Source organism: Aplidium turbinatum, chromosome 8 (genome assembly GCF_918807975.1).
Source record: "Aplidium turbinatum chromosome 8, kaAplTurb1.1, whole genome shotgun sequence".
NCBI classification, from domain to species: Eukaryota; Metazoa; Chordata; class Ascidiacea; order Aplousobranchia; family Polyclinidae; genus Aplidium; species Aplidium turbinatum.
The window spans coordinates 13,251,583-13,271,340 of NC_137479.1; the positions used below are offsets into that span (position 1 = coordinate 13,251,583).

Sequence of the window (19,758 nt, forward strand, 5' to 3'; positions counted from 1 at the left end):
AGGCTAGTTAATCAACCCACACAAAAAATAGGAAATTTGGTTAAAGACACAGAGAAAGCAATCCTTTTTTTGGGTCTTCCTTTTTTCTACGACCCTCCACTTGCAACTCCAGCGCTCTTCTCACAACATCATCTTCATCCCTTCTCAAAACATGGTCATACCACCTCACTCCATTCGCCAACTTATCAACATTCTCATTCAACCCAAGCAAGTTCATAAGTTCTTCGGTATTCCTTTTGTCCATCAGCTTCACACCACATTGCTCTCTCAGTTCTTCTTAAAATCTCCAATTCGTTAAATGTAGTGATATTTAGGTTTGATTTTGAATCTTTATCCTCGGACTGACAAAGCGATAGGTTATTTCTGATAGTTTCGCATACTTGTATTACTTTTGACGTAGGGCCGGTTACCGAGATTGACAGAGTGAAGTTTACGATTCAAGTCTGGTTTCCGGGAAATTATTTCATCCATTAGGTGCCGCTAAATAGAGAGCAGTCCTTAGAATGCATTGCTCAAGCGTACACCCTGAGAGTCGAACCAGCGCCGCTTGATCTTGAAGCTTCTTCGTTCACGAAATCACGTGCTAACTAACTGAGTATCGAAGCGAACGTATTCAATGACAGTCTTTGATGTTCATGTCACAAGTCATTTGAAATCAATCAGCAAGCTATTATAGTGTTATGGAAACATTATTTTTTTCGTTTACTGGCGACAAAATGCTCTCGTTAATCTTTTAAAAATAGACACAGGTCCGCCACCTCATCGGCGTATGAAACAACTGTATACATGTCTTGATGTAACTATTGATGAGTGAGCGACGAACAGCAAGTTGCAAAGTAAGCTACTATACTGTAGAACAAATCAAAGATCATGCTTACAGAAGGGGCATTCCGTTTACAGAAACTAGAGTTTGTTAAAGCCACAACATCGCCAAAATGTCACGTATGACAATCCTTTTGCAGTGAATTCGAAAAATGAAATCGAATGTGATAGCCATGCTTCATTCAGCAGAGGCTTTTGTGCATTTTAAAATAAAACACAATATAAACAAGTTGATACACTGCGATAAATCGTTACAGTTAGACACTCCTTAAGTTGTCTAATCAAATGTTAAAATCAAGAAAACCTATCGTAGCCTATCCAAAACCATATACACATCCGACTTTGTCTCCATTGGGTGGTTGAACTATACCAGTAAGACTTGAGCGAAGTCAAAGCATGAAATATAAAAAGAAACGTAGCTTTCGTGCATATAATACTGAATCAGCAAGGTTTAGTTACCGACAGTGCAGCCTCACGTTTGCACAACGAGACAATCGAAAAGAGTGACGCTGAAGACGGTATAATCCTGATTTTCCTGAATTCACTCACCACAATTGCAGTTCCATGCATGCAGGTCCGTGTAGTGATTTAGTCAAACAAAAGTATTTTTTATCCCTATTATTAATGCTGGTAAAACAAGAGCGTACAAGTAAGAGATAAACGAAATTAGTAGCACAGTAATTAAGTAAAATTAAAGATTATTCACAATAATTGCAAACGAAATCATAGAGCTGTGACGCCGACAAGAACACACCAAATGAACTCCACTTTTTACACTCATCCAATGCTAATATAGTTAAGCTGTGCTAACAATTCATCAAGTCTGCTAAGTTAAGCAGCACATGATCTAGCAATAGCTTGGGGCCGAATAAGTCCATTAGACATTTGCTATGCAAACGTCACTGTTCGCTGCGACCGCTTTAGGGTACCTCAGTAAATTGACGCAAAGAATAGATTGGTACGTTATAAAACTTCGTAGACAGTGGCCTTCTTATCACCGGATCCTGTCACAATATAGCGATCATCCAGTGAAACATCACAGCTTAGAACAGACGCGCTTTCTTTATACTGAAAAAAAAAACAAGAGCTCAGATTCAGCCAGATTTCCTTTGACTAGAAAATGGTCACTGACCTCGTAATCGGACAAGCTTACCAACCACATGTGTAAAAGTGACCGACGATAAAGTTTTCAACAAAATTAACAGCTTGCTACGTAAGACCACGAGGAATGATGTATCATCTGACTATACATTCCTTGTATTCACACATTTCATGGAAAAAGCGATCCAGTTTTATTTACTTTAATATGCTATAGTAGGCCCACTAGTCCACGAGATAATTCGTAGTAGGCTTTAGTAAATTCGTTGGTAGGCTGTGTGAATAAATTAAGACCCACCTGGAATAGACTTGCACCATATGGAGTCCGCCATGAATTGAGCATGTTATCTTTCCCAGTACTGATAAACCATTTTCCTGAATGAGCGAATTTTAACGAGAGAACACAGCTCTCGTGCAACTGCAGCATGTATTTTTCGCTTTTCGTGTCGTGCAGTACTTCGACCGAATGGTTCTCCATTCTGTGTACCAAAAGGAATACAATATTAGCTGTTAATGCTACATTTTGCAATAAACTGATATTTCGCTAAGCTCACACGCGTTGTGTTGTGATAAAGAATTAACTTACCCCACAGCCAACCAATCCCCAGTTGGACAGTAGCCAAGAGAGAATATTTGCGAATCGAAGTCATATTGTTGGAGCTGTTTTCCAGCAGTGAGATCCCACGACCGAACAGTGTTGTCCAAACCACCAGTCCAAAGCTTGGTCCCATCTGGCGATATGTCAATGCAGCTTGCACCGTCTGTATGTCCTTGGAATTGTCTAAAAAGCAATAAACTAGCTTCTAATAAAGCTCTTATCATAAATTAAACGTTGCTACATGTTTTTATAGGAGAAAACGGCGCAAAATGGCATCACTTGAAAGATTTGTATTCGCTTGGTCGAGAACAGTTGTAAAAGTTATTTTTTAATTGTTGAGACGCTGGTAGTAGCTTCAACGGCTGTTGCCATTTGAAATCTTAGTCCTGTCAGCAAATCAGTACTATTTCGCAACGATTCATTTTACAAAACAACCTTTGCATCAGTGTAAAAAAGCTTTCTACACATGTATTCTTGAGGCCTTAACAGAAACGTCCTTAGTGTGTCGATTGAAAAAAAGCAGGCTGGGCTTTTATAGACGACTATATAGGATCTCGGTGGAAATCTGTCTGTGTTACTAGTCTTTCCCTTCCCGCAAACATTAAGTTAGGACCACAGTTGCTTATCTGTTGACATATCACATACCGAATCACTTTAAGGTTGTGAAGGTCCCACACAGAAATGTTGCCATCACTGCAACAACTGAAGCAGGTCTTGGAATCAGGGCTCGTAGCAAGCGCGTAACATGCTATGGCTGGAGCTTGGACTTCATCCTGAAAGTTGCTTCTATTAAAATATACTGTACGAATGATTTTGACAATGCGACAAACTAGCTTGTAAAGTGCAAGTATTTCAGTAGCTATGTACTTCACTAAATTTTAGAACTGAAAACAATTCAGGATGCAATCACTTCATATACAGAAGACACAGTTGCTTTCTACAGCTTAAGGATACCTTAAGTCTTGGAACGTTGCTGCCGACATCCCATATGGACAAAGTTGCTGCTTCCCCTCCAACCAAGAGGGTTCTGCCGTCAGGGAGCAATTTGCAAGATCGGATGTAACTTTCTCGCGGAAGACAATCCAACTGAGCAAGCGACTTTTGTTTGACGACTGGTCCGCCATTTAAGCTTGTTGGGCCAGTGTTCATATCCCATATTTTGACGTATCCTTTGCCACCAGTGTAAACGTGCCTTGTGGGGTTGCTAATGGTCACAGCACAAACTACTTCTCCGTGCTCCAAGCTTAAAATAGGTCGAGAACCACGAGGTATTCCAGGTCCAAGTAATGCATCAGGAGGGAACTGCACCGGTTGTGGAGGTTGGCCATCACCGCTGATGTGGAAAGAGCATGCCCTAGAAACACAAAAACATTTTATATATATATTTTTTAGAAATTTTGCCAAATTGCAAAACTGGGAGAAGTTAAAATATTAACTTACGTTTTTCCAATTGAAGGCATCCCAGGTGGAAGAACCGGTCTCATTTGTGCGTCAAAGGGGGCCATTGCTCTGCAAGTACATAGGCAGTGAGTTATACTGCTCAAACAGTCCTTCGTATAATTATTGTGTAGAGATTTGATAAGCAGTTCACTTCGTTCGGGACCTGTCACAAACATATAAAGAAGTCGATCTGAAACGTTGAAGACACCTTTCATTGAGTCTTTCCCAAAAGTTAACATTTTCAAAGCAGTGTCTCAAAGACTGTTTCAAACTACACGACAACAAAAGACCACTGCACATCGCATAGCTTACTATACCTAAAATGAGCAGCTGCTGCTGCATTCATTCCTGGAGGGAGACCGTGAAGATTATCATACAAGACGTGAGGAGGAGGATGTGGTGCTCCAGGATGCATCATCGGTGGGTACCCTCCAACGGAAGGTATAGGGTAACTCAAGGATGCATGATTCCTTGCTGCAACCATATAGATTGAATATAAAACAACTTTTATTTAGCTCATATCATCATCATCATCACAAGAATGGAAATTACCAACTCTGTGGCCAAGTGGTGAAAACGTGTGAGCGAAGTTCAAAGAACGTCAGTTAGACGCTCATGAAAGCACGTGGCTGTGCCCTCAAAAAGCATAATATGCTGAAAGGTGAACACGAAAACCGCGCCTTGCATTTCATTCCAGTCCACTTAATCCGTATCTCTGAACTTTTGGCTCGTATGTGGATGATAAGACCAAAATGTTATTGATGTTGCAAAAATGTCATCTTACGCAATGTTTCAGCAGCAGATCTGTCAGATCGAGGAGGTCTGGACGAGTTTGGACTTCCTGTACTACTATGCATGCTTGAGGGTCGGTTTTGCGGACTGGCCGACTTGGAAGATACTTCGTGGTTAACCGCACCTGCTTCTGGTTTGGGTCTAAATATCGAAAGTGAATAAAGTTAAGTTTTTTGTTTCAGTCAAAACACCATTACACGAACTGTCTGCTATCTGCAAACGCAAGTATGAGAAAGGAAATAATATATAACATGTCTATTCAAGCCTTTCTCATTTCTGTCTTCAAAATTTTCTAAACATATTTTTATTAATTAATAGGCTATACCGGTAGTTAAAATATAACAAAAAAGTTGTAGTCAAAATACAATGTCACATACTGAAGTTTTCTGGATGCTGAGCTGGCAGAGGATCCCACAGATGCAGGGCTGTTCGGTCCTGGAGTGGACACAGCTTCTTTCTTTGAAACAGCTCCATTCGCTCGCGGAGGAGCAGTGAAGTTAGAAGCAGATGAGATGACGTGGAGCCCAGTAGAACCGGAAAGTCCGTTTTCGCGAGGAGGTTTGTCATCAACATTCAAGGGACTCACCCGTTCCTGCAAGGTCACCAGTAGCTACAATTAAAGTGGATAAACTACTGTAGACAGAGTCGAAAAAAAACGGGAAAAACAAATCAATTGATAGAGGAAAACCGCACTATCTATGTCCCGTGTAAAGAGACAGCTTGCAGATAAGCACTGACAAATATACAGCAAAATTAAATTCTCAAGAGAGCAAAGACTTTCTGGTGAAAGCATAGGGCTTGATAATGTCATCATAGATCGTATCTGCTGTTACAAACCGTAAATAAACCTTACGTGTGAAAGACAACCTACGGCTACATAGTCTGTGCGCAAGGATTTAGATTAGGAAAAAAATACTTTTGAAAAGAATCTGTTTAAACATCAGTTTCAGCTTTCTAAAATATGATGTTGCGATAGTCATTTGAAGACTGTCAAATAGAAAATTAGATGTCATTATAACGTTGCTTGAAGCGGAAAGAAAGCGCTTTGTTGAGACCATCACTATCATCGTGTTTATTCATGTGCGAACCGTCGATGTTTCGCGACAATTATTGTGAAGAGAATTTGTTTTAGAAATCCTATCGGATAATTAGATCCTTTGAAAGAAGGCAGCATCACTGGACAAACGCTGGATGACTGTTTAAAGAAAGAGTTTTTTTAAACAAAGCTGTAAGAGTTTATTCAGTTTGCTTTCTCAGACCGTTGACACAAACATTTGTTCCTCTTTGTTTATTATCAATTTGTAAAGCGCTTTTAACTGATTGACACAGTGATGGCGTTTCCTTAATCTTTGTTTTTAAGGGAAATATGATCCTTGAAACTTAGTCTCCCCAGTCTACGGACGTTTTTTGCCTTCAAACCCACCGCTGTGTAGTCAAAGTAAATAGCAAAACAATAAAAAAGTGTTAGGTTAAGTTAAACACATCACAGTTGGTCATCAAAATTTGATACATGGTCACGGGATTGACCTAATTCACGTTGTCACCAAATGACCAAAATGCATTTAAAACATTTAGGTTGAATTTTACCCATTGTACAAAATTCAACACAGCTGCTTTAGAATGCATGTAAAAAGGCTTTTAATCATCCATCTGCACCGGTTTTTTAATAAATGTAGCGGACCTGCCCGACAAGGTATTTGGAGGTCAATAAATCCATTATCCATATAATCTATGTAATTCGTAAGATTATTTATACTTGCGACATTTAATCATGTTTAAGATGAAATAGCTTTAAGAGTGGTTTTGCGGCGTTGATCGCACACGCGGGTCTCTTGGTGGAACCAATGAATTTATGAGATAACTGCCTGTTTGGTTTCAAACAGGTAAACATAGCAACACCGCAGATATCACTTACAACGATGATTATTGCAAGAAAGAACTCGTAAACGACGATGTTATCTAGAAACCGCAGTTGTTATATTTGTGTTTGGTTAGAAAACAAGACGAAAACGTTTATGCTTGTAAACAGTTGCTCCAGAAAACATTGGCATTCCTTGTAGAATGAGCTTCTAAACCTTACTACATCTGTCAATGGGCGTGTTTTCGTGTGATTTATATATGTTCCTGTTTGATATGAAAAACGATTGCCCATTGGGATACATATTTTGCATGTGTCAGCAAATCCACGTGCAGCATTAAGAAATATCCTTTACAAAACAAATTATCTTCATGGAGATCGAGGTACATCAGCATTCTGTTGCAATTAAATTAAACCAGAGGTACTGCCGTAATTATTTATTTAGCAAGAGGCGACACTAATGGAAGTGGGAAGCTTCTCGTTTGTGACACATCGATTCGAAAGAAAAACTTCCCATCAGTTGCATTTCTATCGATTTATACGCCAATAGGCTTCTGGTTCGTCTGCAGTCAGCCACCAACACCAACATGCAAAATGCAAATTGGTTAGGATTTGACATTAACAAATATCGTTAACTTGTTAACGACGAAAAAGCGACGTTCCGTTGTATTAAAATCAACGTAAAACTGTCAACTTGCGTTTGGTTTTAGTTTAAGATCATTTTCATGTTTTTTTGGCCGGGGGAAAAGATGGATTATTATCTTTCCAATTTTTGATTGAAAAATACTAAATAAACTCAGATGTTTCGTTGATTATGAGAGATAAGAAAGGTTCAGCAACCAAGCCGCGGCGTTAATTAAAATTATGTTTTGATTAATTTCCAAATTTTTTCGTTGAGAACAAGTCGTTAAAAGGAGCTCAATAGCAATGCGACTATGGACTGTGGCTTTAATTTCTCAGACGTAAACCGCTTGCAACCCTTCTGTCATCAATACATAGTGAATTATTTATGGAATAACGACAGTGCGTTGTCGGTAGAACACCGTGGTCTATTTTAAGCGAAGATATAATTATTCGTTGCTCTCATGGCAAGTCATTCGTTAGTTTTGGCAATGGCAGTAAACTTACATCGTTGGATACATCTACAATGAGATCTCGGTCGCTTTTTTCCCCGTCGGATTCCTAAACAAAGAAAATCGTTATCAAATAACTTGCAAAGAAACATCAAAGTCCTTTTGGGACCGAAAAGAAACACATAATCCAGCAATTTAAATTCTTGTCATGGATGAATTGCCGTACGTAAATAAGATGCCTAAGAAAAGAAAAAATTGCAAAGATCATTAGCGACAGAGCGTGCAGTGGGACAGGTTCAACCCTTTCAATTCTTGGCGCCCAAACCTAAGTGCCCGTATCACCACAACACCATCTCAAGTGCAGTCTCAATTGTTATCTGGTATCTCAGCCGTTGCAATGTCAAGCATGCAGCAAAAAATGCGTTTTGTTTCAAATTGAAGCAGACAGTGGGAGATGGTTGTTGGCACAGGCAGAATGTCAATAGCATTTTCACTTCCATGAGCAAAAAAGAACTAACTAAGTCACAACACGACCACGATAGAAAAAGTGCTGACGATGGATTTATCAAGCTAAGTCGAAATGATTTTTTTGATCCAATGAAAATTCTTCACAACAAAATTTAGGCTACTTCAAACAAAAAAAAAACAAGGCAACTTTGTGTTGAAACAAACTACGTATTTTTGTTTCAAATTGTCCTAGAATTTATGACGTCAACCTAAATCAATAAAACTAATTTAGAGCTTATGTCCAAAATTGATCGAGAACCTGATGCACTTAACATTCATGTTACAAAAAAGAATCCGTAAAATGTAACTTGTGTTTTCAAACCTATCAAGTTTTTTGGGGCAATAGACATCATGCTCAGTTGTCAGTTTAGCAAACGAAATATCGCGAGTTGGCACTATTGAGTGACACAATGCTCTCAAGCTTAACAGAAAATTAGATTCTGCTGTAGGTAGTGTTTCAGATTTCAGTTCCTGATTGTTTTACTTCAGACCACGTGCCCGCGAAAAGCGTTGACATCCGGGTTTCAGTAACCATTTAAAAACGGCAAACAAACACTTCCAGTTTTAAGCAATCGTTCCAGTACGCGAAGCTGTGTGTTTCAACATGGCGCACATGCCATGCGACTAACATGCCTGTAGCCAGTGAATGTGCCGCCCGGGGCGGATTCAGATTTTGCCGCCCCTTCAAGAAAAAGCATGTGAAAATGAAATGCGTTTTTTTTATCAGATTATAATCAAAATCAAAAATTGTAATCTGAAAGTGCCGCCCCCAGACGTGCCGTCCGGGGCGGTCCGCTCCCCCCCCCCCCCCTAGCTACGCCACTGCCTGTAGCATAGGTAGCCTTATTTTGCAGTTTGAAGAAAAAATGACATCATATGGCTCAGGGAAATAAGTCAATGTGTAGATAACAACTAAGATATTATACCGCAATTGATTCAAGATTTAATCAAGTTTTTTTTAAATATAAAATGGACATACCAATGAGTTAACATTATTTTTGGAAATATTAGCAGCGAGCGTTTTTCAAAAGTTGCAAGCACAACAGTTTTACCGACAGCCATAAAAAATCATTTTAAATTCCTTGTTTCATTGAAACATTAGGAATAAACAAAGCATTAAAATGGGGGTTGCTCGTGAATACAAACGCTTTTCTCAAAACCATTTGGAATTGTTGTTAAGTTGAATTCAAAAATGATACGTGACTCTTACGTGCAATTTAAATGCAAATATAATCTTGATCACAGCACGTTTGTTTCACATCTTTTATATCAAAGTTACCAGCTTACAATCTCTTCATAATTTCACACCTGGCAATGTTTGATCTTTATTTACTTAAAAAAAGGCCAAGCTAACTTTCAAAGCCATAGTGAATCATGCGGATGGATACAGCAACACCAAGCTGAAGCGTGGTCAGCAGCTTGCATAATGCAAGCTGAAGCGTGGTCAGCAGCTTGCATAATGCAAAGGTTACTTCTTTCCGCATAAAAATCGCTTTGCTGGCCCAATAAGTATAAATTCTTCCGCACAACTGAATGACATCCGTAAATATTTGTTTCAGCAAGGCAGTGCAACAATGTAGGCTATTAGCGCTGCATCAAGCGGCAATTACTTAATAAGCTAATATAAAAGCTGGATAGGGCAATTTCCGGATGCGTTCTTTCGTCAAAGAGATTGCCAAATCACTGCAGTGAGCAGTTGCAATATTTGGTAAGGGCGAATTATGATGCTGTAATTGCTACTTGCATTGGTGATTTAATGATCAAAAAAATCATTTCAAAACTAATTTGGCTAGGTTATTGATAGTGCGTAGGCTCAGCAATGAGCTCAACACCAATTCAAACGATACTCAAGAATCTAAAAAAGATTCTAAATTAAGATAGCAAAGTTGCAATGATTTACGTGTGACTGATGGCCATCACCCTCTAAAACTATACCTCTTTATCCAACTTTCTTTTCTTGCTGGGAGAATCAGCGTCGTTAGGATTGTGATGAGCGAAAGAGCGGCTAATGCCATGAGACGTGGTAAGTGGAGTGGGTGCAGTGGTTGACGGGTGAAATTCTTCACGACGAGGTAAACCATTTACTGCTGCTGGTGAAACGGAAGGCTGAAACAAACCAGTTGTTTTAATGCTTCACCACCAACAAAGACCTCAGTACCTGATAGAATAAGCTGCGTCATTCGAGCCGACATTTAAATGACAAACTTTTGCAAAGCACCAAACTAAGTTTTTTGGCAATAGGAATTGAACATGTTTTTGGGAGATCAAAGTTTTGAGATTTTAAGAATCGTTTTTTTTTTTTGCATTTAATTGTGGGAAGAGATTAGTCCAAGTTTTTATTCCCAAAAGATGATGCTCTGACAACCCTCATGCTCAATCTTTCTTTCGAATTAACAACCCAGGTCCCGGTGGGAATAATACAACAGGCTTTTAATTAAAGACGCGAACATTTTTGAATCATTTTCTCCTTGCTATCGATCAACAATAATTCGTCACTACGATCATTTACTAACAGACATCATACCATCGAGTAAAAACCACAGTACTGTGAATTATCTCACGTGACCAGTAAGGTTAATTTACTTAATATCATCTGAAAAACTCCAGCCTACTTGATGAAGTACGTAAAACTGCTACATTTTTATCTAATTTTTTTTTTTGAACTGCTTCAGCGAGACCAGGGTTGAGTCAGTTTTATATTGAAGATTCCCACTATTAACATTGTCAATAATTTAGTGACACATAGGCTATTATAGCTTTCTATTTTATGTAAACAAAGTAAACAGAAAACTAAAATTTCACAAACACTCTTTTGACACGACAACCAAACACCACAAAACAGCCTCGTTGTTGGAAATGGTATAACTGAAAGAAAGTAACTGCTAGGAAAGCTAGAGGCCAAGCATTGTTTTCACAACACGATTATAGCAAGAGTGCACATAAGCCATTTCCAAAAGCCAATAAAACATTCTAATTTTGTTGTTAAATTCTGGCCAACACTTTTGATTTTATGGCAGCTTATGCAAGATAAATATCTGTACGTCAAAAAGGCATTAGTGATGCCGTTTCTAAATATAACAAGCCTGACTTCATTGACGTTGTATGAAGCACTAAGTTAATATCGTCTTTATTGTCTATTCCTTTGAGTGTCCAGCATGACATAATTACAGTACTTCCTATACCGATGCATGACTACAGGCAAATTTCGCCATCATTACCTCACTTTTGCTTGTGTCCGCAAGTGACATCGCTTTGTGTTTTCCGATTTTATAAGCACAATTGAAAATCGTAAGTGTTTCTGAACGACTTATGCTTGCTCTGAGCACCATCAAAACAATTATAAAAAATTTACACTATTTCCCATATCCGCTCAACTCCGTCACGTTAGCAACCGTTTCTACCTACATGGGAGCGCGGTTCGCCTTTGCCTCAGTTCTTTCAACGCAATCTATAATGTACTGGTTAGTGCCAGCCGTTGCGGTTGTGTTTGTAATCTTGATTGCTATAATTGACTCAGTATCAAACTCAAAGTGGCAGTTTCGAGCGTTTGTGCACTTAACTTAAGCCTTTTGTTTTCAATGATGGTGAAGTAAATTTGACATGAAAAATTAGCCAAGGCATGACGGCTACTGGTAGTCAATCGTGCTCGATTAGGTTTGTAGTGCAAACTCATCAAACTGGTTTAATCCGAAATGACAAGATAAAGCACGTGCCGACGAAATTATTAATATAACAAGCGCGAGTCAGCATAAAATGTACTCGTCTAGTTTTTGTTCATAATTGCTGATTGGAAATTAATCTCCTAAAATGGGTCCGACGTAGCTTATCCACAATAGAAAAGATTTCACTTTACACTAAATACATTCCCAGGCGCATTTAGCATAGGCGGACATACAGATCCAATGCATCAAATAAATGAGGAAGTCACATCTTGAACAATGAAATGCGAATCTTCCTGAGTCTGATAAACCATTGTGGATAACAGAAATGTTTCGAGCCTAAAGGTTAGGCCGATCAAGTTGATCTGCATTGATCAGTTAAACCAGCAGCAGTAACCACCAACGACTTATGAAAACGAGCAACTCACAGGAAGTATGCAAATTTAACTTCTGAGTTTGGATGAAAACAAAAATCTGTATCAAGAAACCAATCGCATTTTACTACAAAAAAATTTAACCTTTGAAGTTGGCTACGCGCAAGGTAGCTGACATGATAGCAACAAGAAAATGCATCTTTGAAATTAATGGTATGTCAGGATTTCGTTTGCGACTACAAGCTATCAACCACAAAGGTTAAATCCACGGAACTGACAAGTTGTGGTTAATGAATGACAACTACAAGCGGCTCGGTTAAAGTCACGCCAAGTTTGCCAGTCGCCACCTTTATCGAGCTTTCTTTTCAACAGAGAATTAACGTTCTTTGGCAAGGATTTAAGGCGACTTCTTGTACTCATCAAAGGATTGGGTAAACAATTTGAAAATGTTGTACATGCAAGCCAGCAGATGTTCTGACATTTAAAGGCGGTGTTTCAAACTCTATCGCACTGCGCTTTTTGAATGTTAATAATGCTTGTGGTGCCAACCCAATTCGCTCCATAGACGTGATTTAATAAAATTGCAATGCCGTCAGAATGTTTTGCATATTTCGTATTTAATTGTCTTGTCAAGAACAATGTGGTAGCAAAGAAAGATATACGTAAAAACGTGCATAATGTTCGATCCTACCGGTATGCAGAGTAGTCACACATGAAGCAAACGAGATAACAATTCAACAAATGCTGCAGCTGGAAGGAAAATCGTAGCAATGAGAGCATTTTTCCAGTAGCAAAAATGTGGACCGCATATTCTATCCGTATGTTCTTTGTAGGTCGATGCATTGATTTGCGCGTCGAATCGTACGTGGAAGATTAAGATTTTTCGATGATCTGACCAAGCTTTCGATCGATCACGATTATAAGACAGCGGCGTCGGAATTATTCTTGAAGTCAAGAGCTAAAATAATTAGAAACTCTTCAAAATCAAATTTTGCCAAATTGATTGAAAAATAAATCGACTTCCCATCACAAAGCAAAAATTGTTTTTCTTTTGGTTTAGCACACCCTCTAAAACCAAGCCACGTTTAGATTAAGAAAAAAGAAGTGGTCCTATGTAAAGTAAACACATATACACATTACAAAGCTATGACACAAAAAATCATATTTGTGTTTGCAGGAAAAACAAACCAAAATCTTTATGGCATCACGAATCTCATACAACGTGGAGGATGAAATATCAAAGCACAAACATCATGCGCGGATTGCAGCCATTCTGTAAACACTCGATTTATTTTTTGTCTATATGTATGCTTCCGTGGTTGTACCTGTGCTTTTTCTAAGTGGGTCAACTCTTGTATTTCGAAACGTGGGAAGTTTACCGCTATTTGTCGGACAAAGTTGGTCAGGAAAAGGAGGGAACACTGCTAGGTTATATACCTGTTGATAAAGTGTCTGTGAAGGTTTTTTCCCAGCCTTTGAAAGCTAGACCTGGGAAATTTATTTCTTGTTTCCAATGACGTTAGCACAGAAGGGTAGACACAAAACTCGAAATTGATGTAGCTTTTCAAACCTTTACTACGAGTGAAATCGTTACCGCAAGTAGACAACTTCTCAAATAAGGTCGGCTGTGCTGGTGTTAATGAAAAGCAGTTGCACTTATGTTCCCGATTCGTGCTTGCAGACACACTTAAACTTTAGATAAAGCCATCACATAGTTATTGGATTAGGCAAGAGGGTAACACAAGATTATGGTTGAATGCCCATATACGGTTAGAGATATTGAATTTCTCAAAAGTCAATTCACGTATCACCAAGATTTCAGAATAATTGTAAACTTTTTCAATGAGAAGGGAAAACGATGTTGAACTGCGAGCATGACGAATTGTTGGCAGATGAGATAAAGTTGAATGAATATTGTCAGGCTGGAAGTTCATGCCGGAATAGTCATATCATGACCTTGAAAACTATGACAAAAACCGGATGAAAAAGAAACGAGGCAGATTCCTGTCCTAACGTTCAAGAAAGCAACTTGCTACCGATAAGCAAATACAAATGTTAAATTTTTATCAGGTTTTCAACAACAGCCGCATAGGCCTACTATATCTGGAAGCTGGCCAATGGATTGAGTTGAATACAGCAAGCGAAATAAGAATTCGAGAACAAAACACTAATTCACGCCTTGGGAGCCGTTACTAAACATGAAAGCACACAAAGGAACTAACTCTGACTAGTTGTGTCATTCAAGCTATGTACTGACGTGCTTGGGAATAGTGAATAAGAAAGACACTTAAATAGCAATACATATTGTATTGCGGTGACTGTCTTATTAATTTTAAGTACATTTTCATCCACTGGTGAATGGTTATTCAAAATGAACAGAAATGCGCTGGTATTCTAATCAGTGATGTTATTCACTTTTGCAGACACAGATCCATTCCACGCGTGAATAAAACAAACCGAACCGGAAAAAATGAAAAGCAACTCGATCATCAAATAGAAAAAGCGACAAAAAGAGATTCTCCAATTACGAGAATTTTCTTAAATCTAATAAGCATTCCCAGCAATTAATCATCCGATCATAGCCTACAGTTCACTCTTGTGTAAATCTCTTACAATTTCAAGATAATCTTAAGACAGTCACATGAAAAAAAGCTCTCACCCTTCGGTTGTCACGTTCAGCTTCATGTCTTAATGCTGCTGAATGGAAAGCGGCGGCTACAGCTGCAAAATCGAAAGAAGTCAACCAAACATAAATACACCGTGATGTAACCACTTTTAAACGTTTAGGTAACAACACGTTTGATATGATGCCACATGAAATAAATTCTTGACGCTGTGGTCGATTATAATTATTTTTATAATCGAAAACATTATAATATTCATATCGGCTTTAAAATTAAAATTGAAAACTAGATAGAAATGTTTGTTACATGGACCAATGTTGTTTAATATCGCGAACACACCTTTAACCACAAGCAGTGTTTTTTTGCTAAAGCATAAATGCTATTTCGAGTCCAGAAACCGCAGTTATTATCAAAATATATGAGCGTGAATTATGACCGTTATTCGAAAAATGTATGTTAACAACCGACGCTAATCTGGTTTAAATGCATGACCTTAGCCATCAAAGAAATGAAACCTAAGTCAGCCAACACAAAGCAAAGACAAAAAGCCTGTCTGTTTAAATTAGCGGTCAGAAGGCGTTGCAACTACAGAAGCAGATTGCATTAAAACAGTGCTATTAGTTCACGCATGGCTTTTTTCTATCAACGCACGATTTTTCAAGGAAGGCTTGACACCACATAAGAAAAGAGACATAAGTTCCAGCAAACCTGCTTCGTTGTTTCGCATTTCCTCCTTCGCAGCAGCAGCGGCCTGCGCGAGTGGGTGAGATTGTGCGCCGCTCAGAGCAGCCTGAGCCAGCAATCCGACAGCAGGCGAGGAAGTGGGAAGATGTGGAGGAGGAGGGAGTCCAGGTGGATGAGGCATTCCGGGTATAGGAGGAGTGGGCTGATGAAGTGGGAATTGTCCATGTTGTGCTGCCTATACAAACAAATCCTTGTGAAGACAATCTTAAGGGATAATCGATAATATAGATAAAAATTTGTACTCTAGTGGCCTGCATACCCCAATGACTTGGCTTATTTCTTGAGTGTTGATTTGTCTGGCGCGTTCGACGGCTTGAGCGACTTGCTGTTGTTGCTAAAAATACAAGAATTCATGTCCACATCGCAACTTGTATTTGTAATAGCCTACTTTCATGTTTCCGACGTTTCCTTTTGCCAATATTAACACAACAATGACGATTCCCCGCCAACAAATCAGTCTTTTTTCATTGATTCAACATCTTTAAAAAGATGATTCATTTCCAGTTGGGGTAGCCTACTGGAACTTGATATGTTCAAAATAAGTGTTAACACAGTGTTAATTCAACTAAACAGCAGCTGGGTCTAAGGAAGGAATCGTGGTGGTGGGAGCGAGATGTGAATAATTTATTTACATATTTGGCATGAGGTTAGGTAACATAAAGAGGTAGCCTATGTTCGATGAACAGCAAAACTTTCCGATTTCTAACAGGTTGGAAACCTGCAATTATTTTCACCGTTCGTAGCATAGCAATAACAACCCGGTGTTGTCACAGATAAAAAAACTAAAAATGCCCGCAGGAACATAATGCTAAGAAAAATTAAAACAGGACCATAGTAATTCTACTTAGAAATAGATATTAATGACGTACAGATCTGGTTGAAAAATGCAATTAGCGTCAAAAGGGCGCAGCCAGTTTTAATTTTTGCAGCAGGCAAAATTTACATAACTGTCGTTGCAAAAGCAATTTTGAAGAAGGCAATATTATCGGCTGGGTAAGAAATGAGTAGTCAATGCCCTTCACTATTTGGGTGTCAGAACGCTTTGAAAGTAATACAAAAAAACAAGGTTGAACTGAGTTGACAAAGATGTTACAAACAAAAATCTGATAGCGTTTCTCAAAAGCAAGTTATCGAAATTTTCAATGCAACCTCAAACAATACCTTAGCCAAAATATAACTAGTAGGCTATGCCTTCGAATCGATACACAAACCTGATAGGTTCCTAAAGCATTACGTACGGATATTGTAAAACCATCGTCTACAGTTCTACACTCTATCCCACCAAATCTAGTCGACAGAATAGATCGCAGTGGAGTGACATTATCGCATGAATGCTAATGATAATCAAATTTACGAAATAAAATGGCTTTTCCATACTAACACGTTAAAAACCCAAGCTTTTCAAACGCTTTCATAATTCGCTTGCAGGAAACAACCTCTGCATCTCTCAAAGCATGACTTCCTTTGTCAAGGAAAGTAAAATGCAAGACAGTCAGAGACAGATTGCTACAGGAACTGTCACCCGAGTGCAAGCGACTATGATGATCTGGCAAAACACCAGAAACTTGAAACAAAGGCTTCACTAACCTCTGGAGTCAAATAATTCATGATTTGAGCAATGATGCCGTGTAGCCTCTTCGCTATCTCCATCTGTTGTGTGAATGAAAATTTCATGAGAACGAGTCACAAATTAGAGCTTAGACTTGCACAACGTCATTTGAATATTATTTCCTCACGGTGTAAATTTTAAGACCGACCATTCACGTACCTGCTTGTTCACTTCAAGATTGAGACCAAAAGACATCTCGTAGTACTGTAACACAACGTTAAAATATGTCAGCATAATTACTTGATTAATACAATCAAATAAAAATACGTAATTTTTTGTTCGTTAAAAAACTAACTGTAAAATCATCGATAGAAAGATTACATTGCGTTTGGCTTAGCACTGCTGAATCTGGAGTGCATGTTAGTTGTGCCAGCTAACTTCTAAATCAACCTCACCATGACGTAATGTCGCTGCATTTCCGTCTTTTCTGTGTTTAATTTTTCACGATCCATTTTCAGGCTGTGAAAACAAACAGCTGGTTAACAACATCCAGACAGGAAACAAAGCGATCAGAACCGTTTGAAAATAGTCGTGACGGTGTACGAACGCTGTGATGCATGATTCACTCAAATCATCGAATGTTGTCGAGGATTGATGTGTTAAGTTTGTGACAGTGGAGACTTTAATTTAACGAAAAAGCTTTCTAAACAGTGCGGAACGATTTGAAGGGCTCATACAGTCAAGTAGATGCGCGATTTCGTTCTGTGGCTCAAAGACGCATTTTGCGAACCGCCCACATAGCACTCGCAAAGCAAAGAATAAGGTTTCCTCACAGATATTTACGCTCAAAATAACCTAGTGGTTTTTTGTTTGTTGGCATTGCGTTGTAACTGGAGAGGCTCTTGGCTCGTTGAACGGCAAAGCACACAATTAAGTTAACCACCGTTAATAAGCCATTAAAGTTTCACCATTAATCAAAGCAGTTTGTCTGGGTAATTGACTGCCTTGTAATCATCAATTTTCTGATAGGAATCAAAAAGTTGAAATTCATTGAAATATGCCAAAGCCTGTTACGCATTCCTCGTTTCAGAGAAACAGTTGCTATAAACAACAGAACGCACATGAAGTAATTTTCAGGGCGTGAGATTATGATTTATTTAATATGATACAGCTTGGTCGGGCACCTGTGATGCTGGGCCTGTAAATAACCATATTCCTCTTTGATACGATCGCAAGTTTCAGCGACAATGTTGCTGAAAGGCTGTGAAGGTGCTGGGGGACCCTGCAAAGAAAAACAATGAAAGAAAAAACAATTAGATTGTTGCAACAGTCGCCCAATTAGGCCTAATACAATCACAAAAGCTACAATGCTTTATTTAATGTTAGCGCGAGAATAATAATTAATTAATTGAGGTTGCAAAAACAACAACTTTGTTATAACGCAACCAAAAATGCACTAAATCTTGAACAATGCAAGATCAGCCTATGACCAAGAAGCTATTTTCAATGCACATGACAAAGATCTTTACAGAAACTTCAGAAAAGAATTATGCTGTAGTGTAGGCCATTGTTGCAATTTTCGCTACTAGCCTCATTTTGAGCCAAACGTACCGGTGGGCGGTTCGGATACATTGCCTTTGTAGAGGCAAGTGATTTCGTGGCTTGCAATTCCAATAGAGAGAAATTTGTTTAATTTTTTTGACGAAAATTGTATAACTATAAACTTGGCATTAAAAACATCCAAAGTTTTCAAGTTGTTCAAAATTCTGCAAACAACAATTTGAAACAAATGTAGCAAATTAAATAACGAGTAGGGCTGCTAGGAATAAAGACATTTTTGGTTGGACGCTAAACTCCGTGGTCTATTTCTGTTCAATTCTCTAATACTTTAAAAAAAAAACATCATTTTGAATGGTTCTGGGAGGCCAAAATTAAATTTTAGAATCGTAAGCTATTGCAGAAATCAATACTAAACAACTTTACCAACAAACGTAGAAAACCGACAGCAATAAAAATTCAAGGCTATGTTTCAACAAGAACCTAAATGAAACAGAATTTTATTGATCTGAAATATAAAGCTAACAACATGCAGCTTAAATAAAAAGAAAATATAAAGCTAACAATATATAGCTTAGGTCTAGCACATCGGTAATTCTAGTTTTTTTTCGCGTAAAATCAACCTAGAGTTTCCCGCAAGAACAAAAACACATGACGGCAAACCCTTCGCTATTGGCACGATGAGATGGGAATTTTAGATCAACGTTATCGCTGAAATATCAAGTCGGTCAAACAGTGAATTTCTGCGAATGACAACGAAAAAATAATTCAGCATCATGTCAAAGCTTAGATATCCGAGTTTGACAAATCGACTTTTCAATGCGACACTTTCTACTTTACTGTACTGTAACTTTGTAAAACTTTTTTACTAGTTTGCCATGATCTTGAAAAACTGGAAAAATAACTAAAACGTAATTTACCGTTGCTTGACATTTGTCACATTAAGAACAGGGAAGCAGATGACTCGATGACTGTTATAGTTATTCGCTGTTTCCTGTCTGTTGTGGTATCTAGATTGCTATGGTGCTATTCTATTCATGTTGTGTATAATTGTACCGTGCTA

The 19,758-nt window shown here is 38.4% G+C and overlaps 1 protein-coding gene across 2 annotated transcripts; it reads right to left on the minus strand.

Moving 5' to 3' along the window:
* Positions 1–671: 671 nt before the first annotated feature.
* Positions 672–19,758, minus strand: LOC145776351 (transducin-like enhancer protein 4). Of its 2 annotated transcripts, none has more exons than XM_082587748.1 (19): positions 19,616–19,758; positions 18,323–18,420; positions 17,594–17,657; positions 17,358–17,402; positions 17,177–17,239; positions 15,849–15,923; positions 15,554–15,764; positions 14,881–14,942; positions 10,124–10,294; positions 7,737–7,790; positions 5,128–5,342; positions 4,743–4,891; positions 4,276–4,432; positions 3,959–4,027; positions 3,473–3,872; positions 3,164–3,291; positions 2,507–2,701; positions 2,219–2,399; positions 672–1,890 (listed from the first exon to the last, which is right to left on the minus strand). In XM_082587748.1, exons 3-19 carry the CDS (start codon positions 17,648–17,650, stop codon positions 1,786–1,788), a joined length of 2,337 nt encoding a protein of 778 aa, XP_082443874.1. In that variant the 5' UTR covers positions 17,651–17,657; positions 18,323–18,420; positions 19,616–19,758; the 3' UTR covers positions 672–1,785. The 2 variants fall into 2 exon arrangements, with proteins under 2 accessions (XP_082443874.1, XP_082443873.1); XM_082587747.1 differs by lacking the exon at positions 19,616–19,758 and adding an exon at positions 18,750–18,897.

Excerpts from the sequence above, each read along its gene's own strand:
- LOC145776351 (XM_082587747.1), bottom strand. The coding sequence starts at position 18,770 with ATGTATCCGAACCGCCCACCG. Across the intron at positions 17,240-17,357 it reads ATCTTGAAGTGAACAAGCAG|ATGGAGATAGCGAAGAGGCT; the intron begins GTACGTGAATGG and ends TTCACACAACAG. Across the intron at positions 15,924-17,176 it reads TGAATTATTTGACTCCAGAG|CAACAACAGCAAGTCGCTCA; the intron begins GTTAGTGAAGCC and ends TTGTATTTTTAG.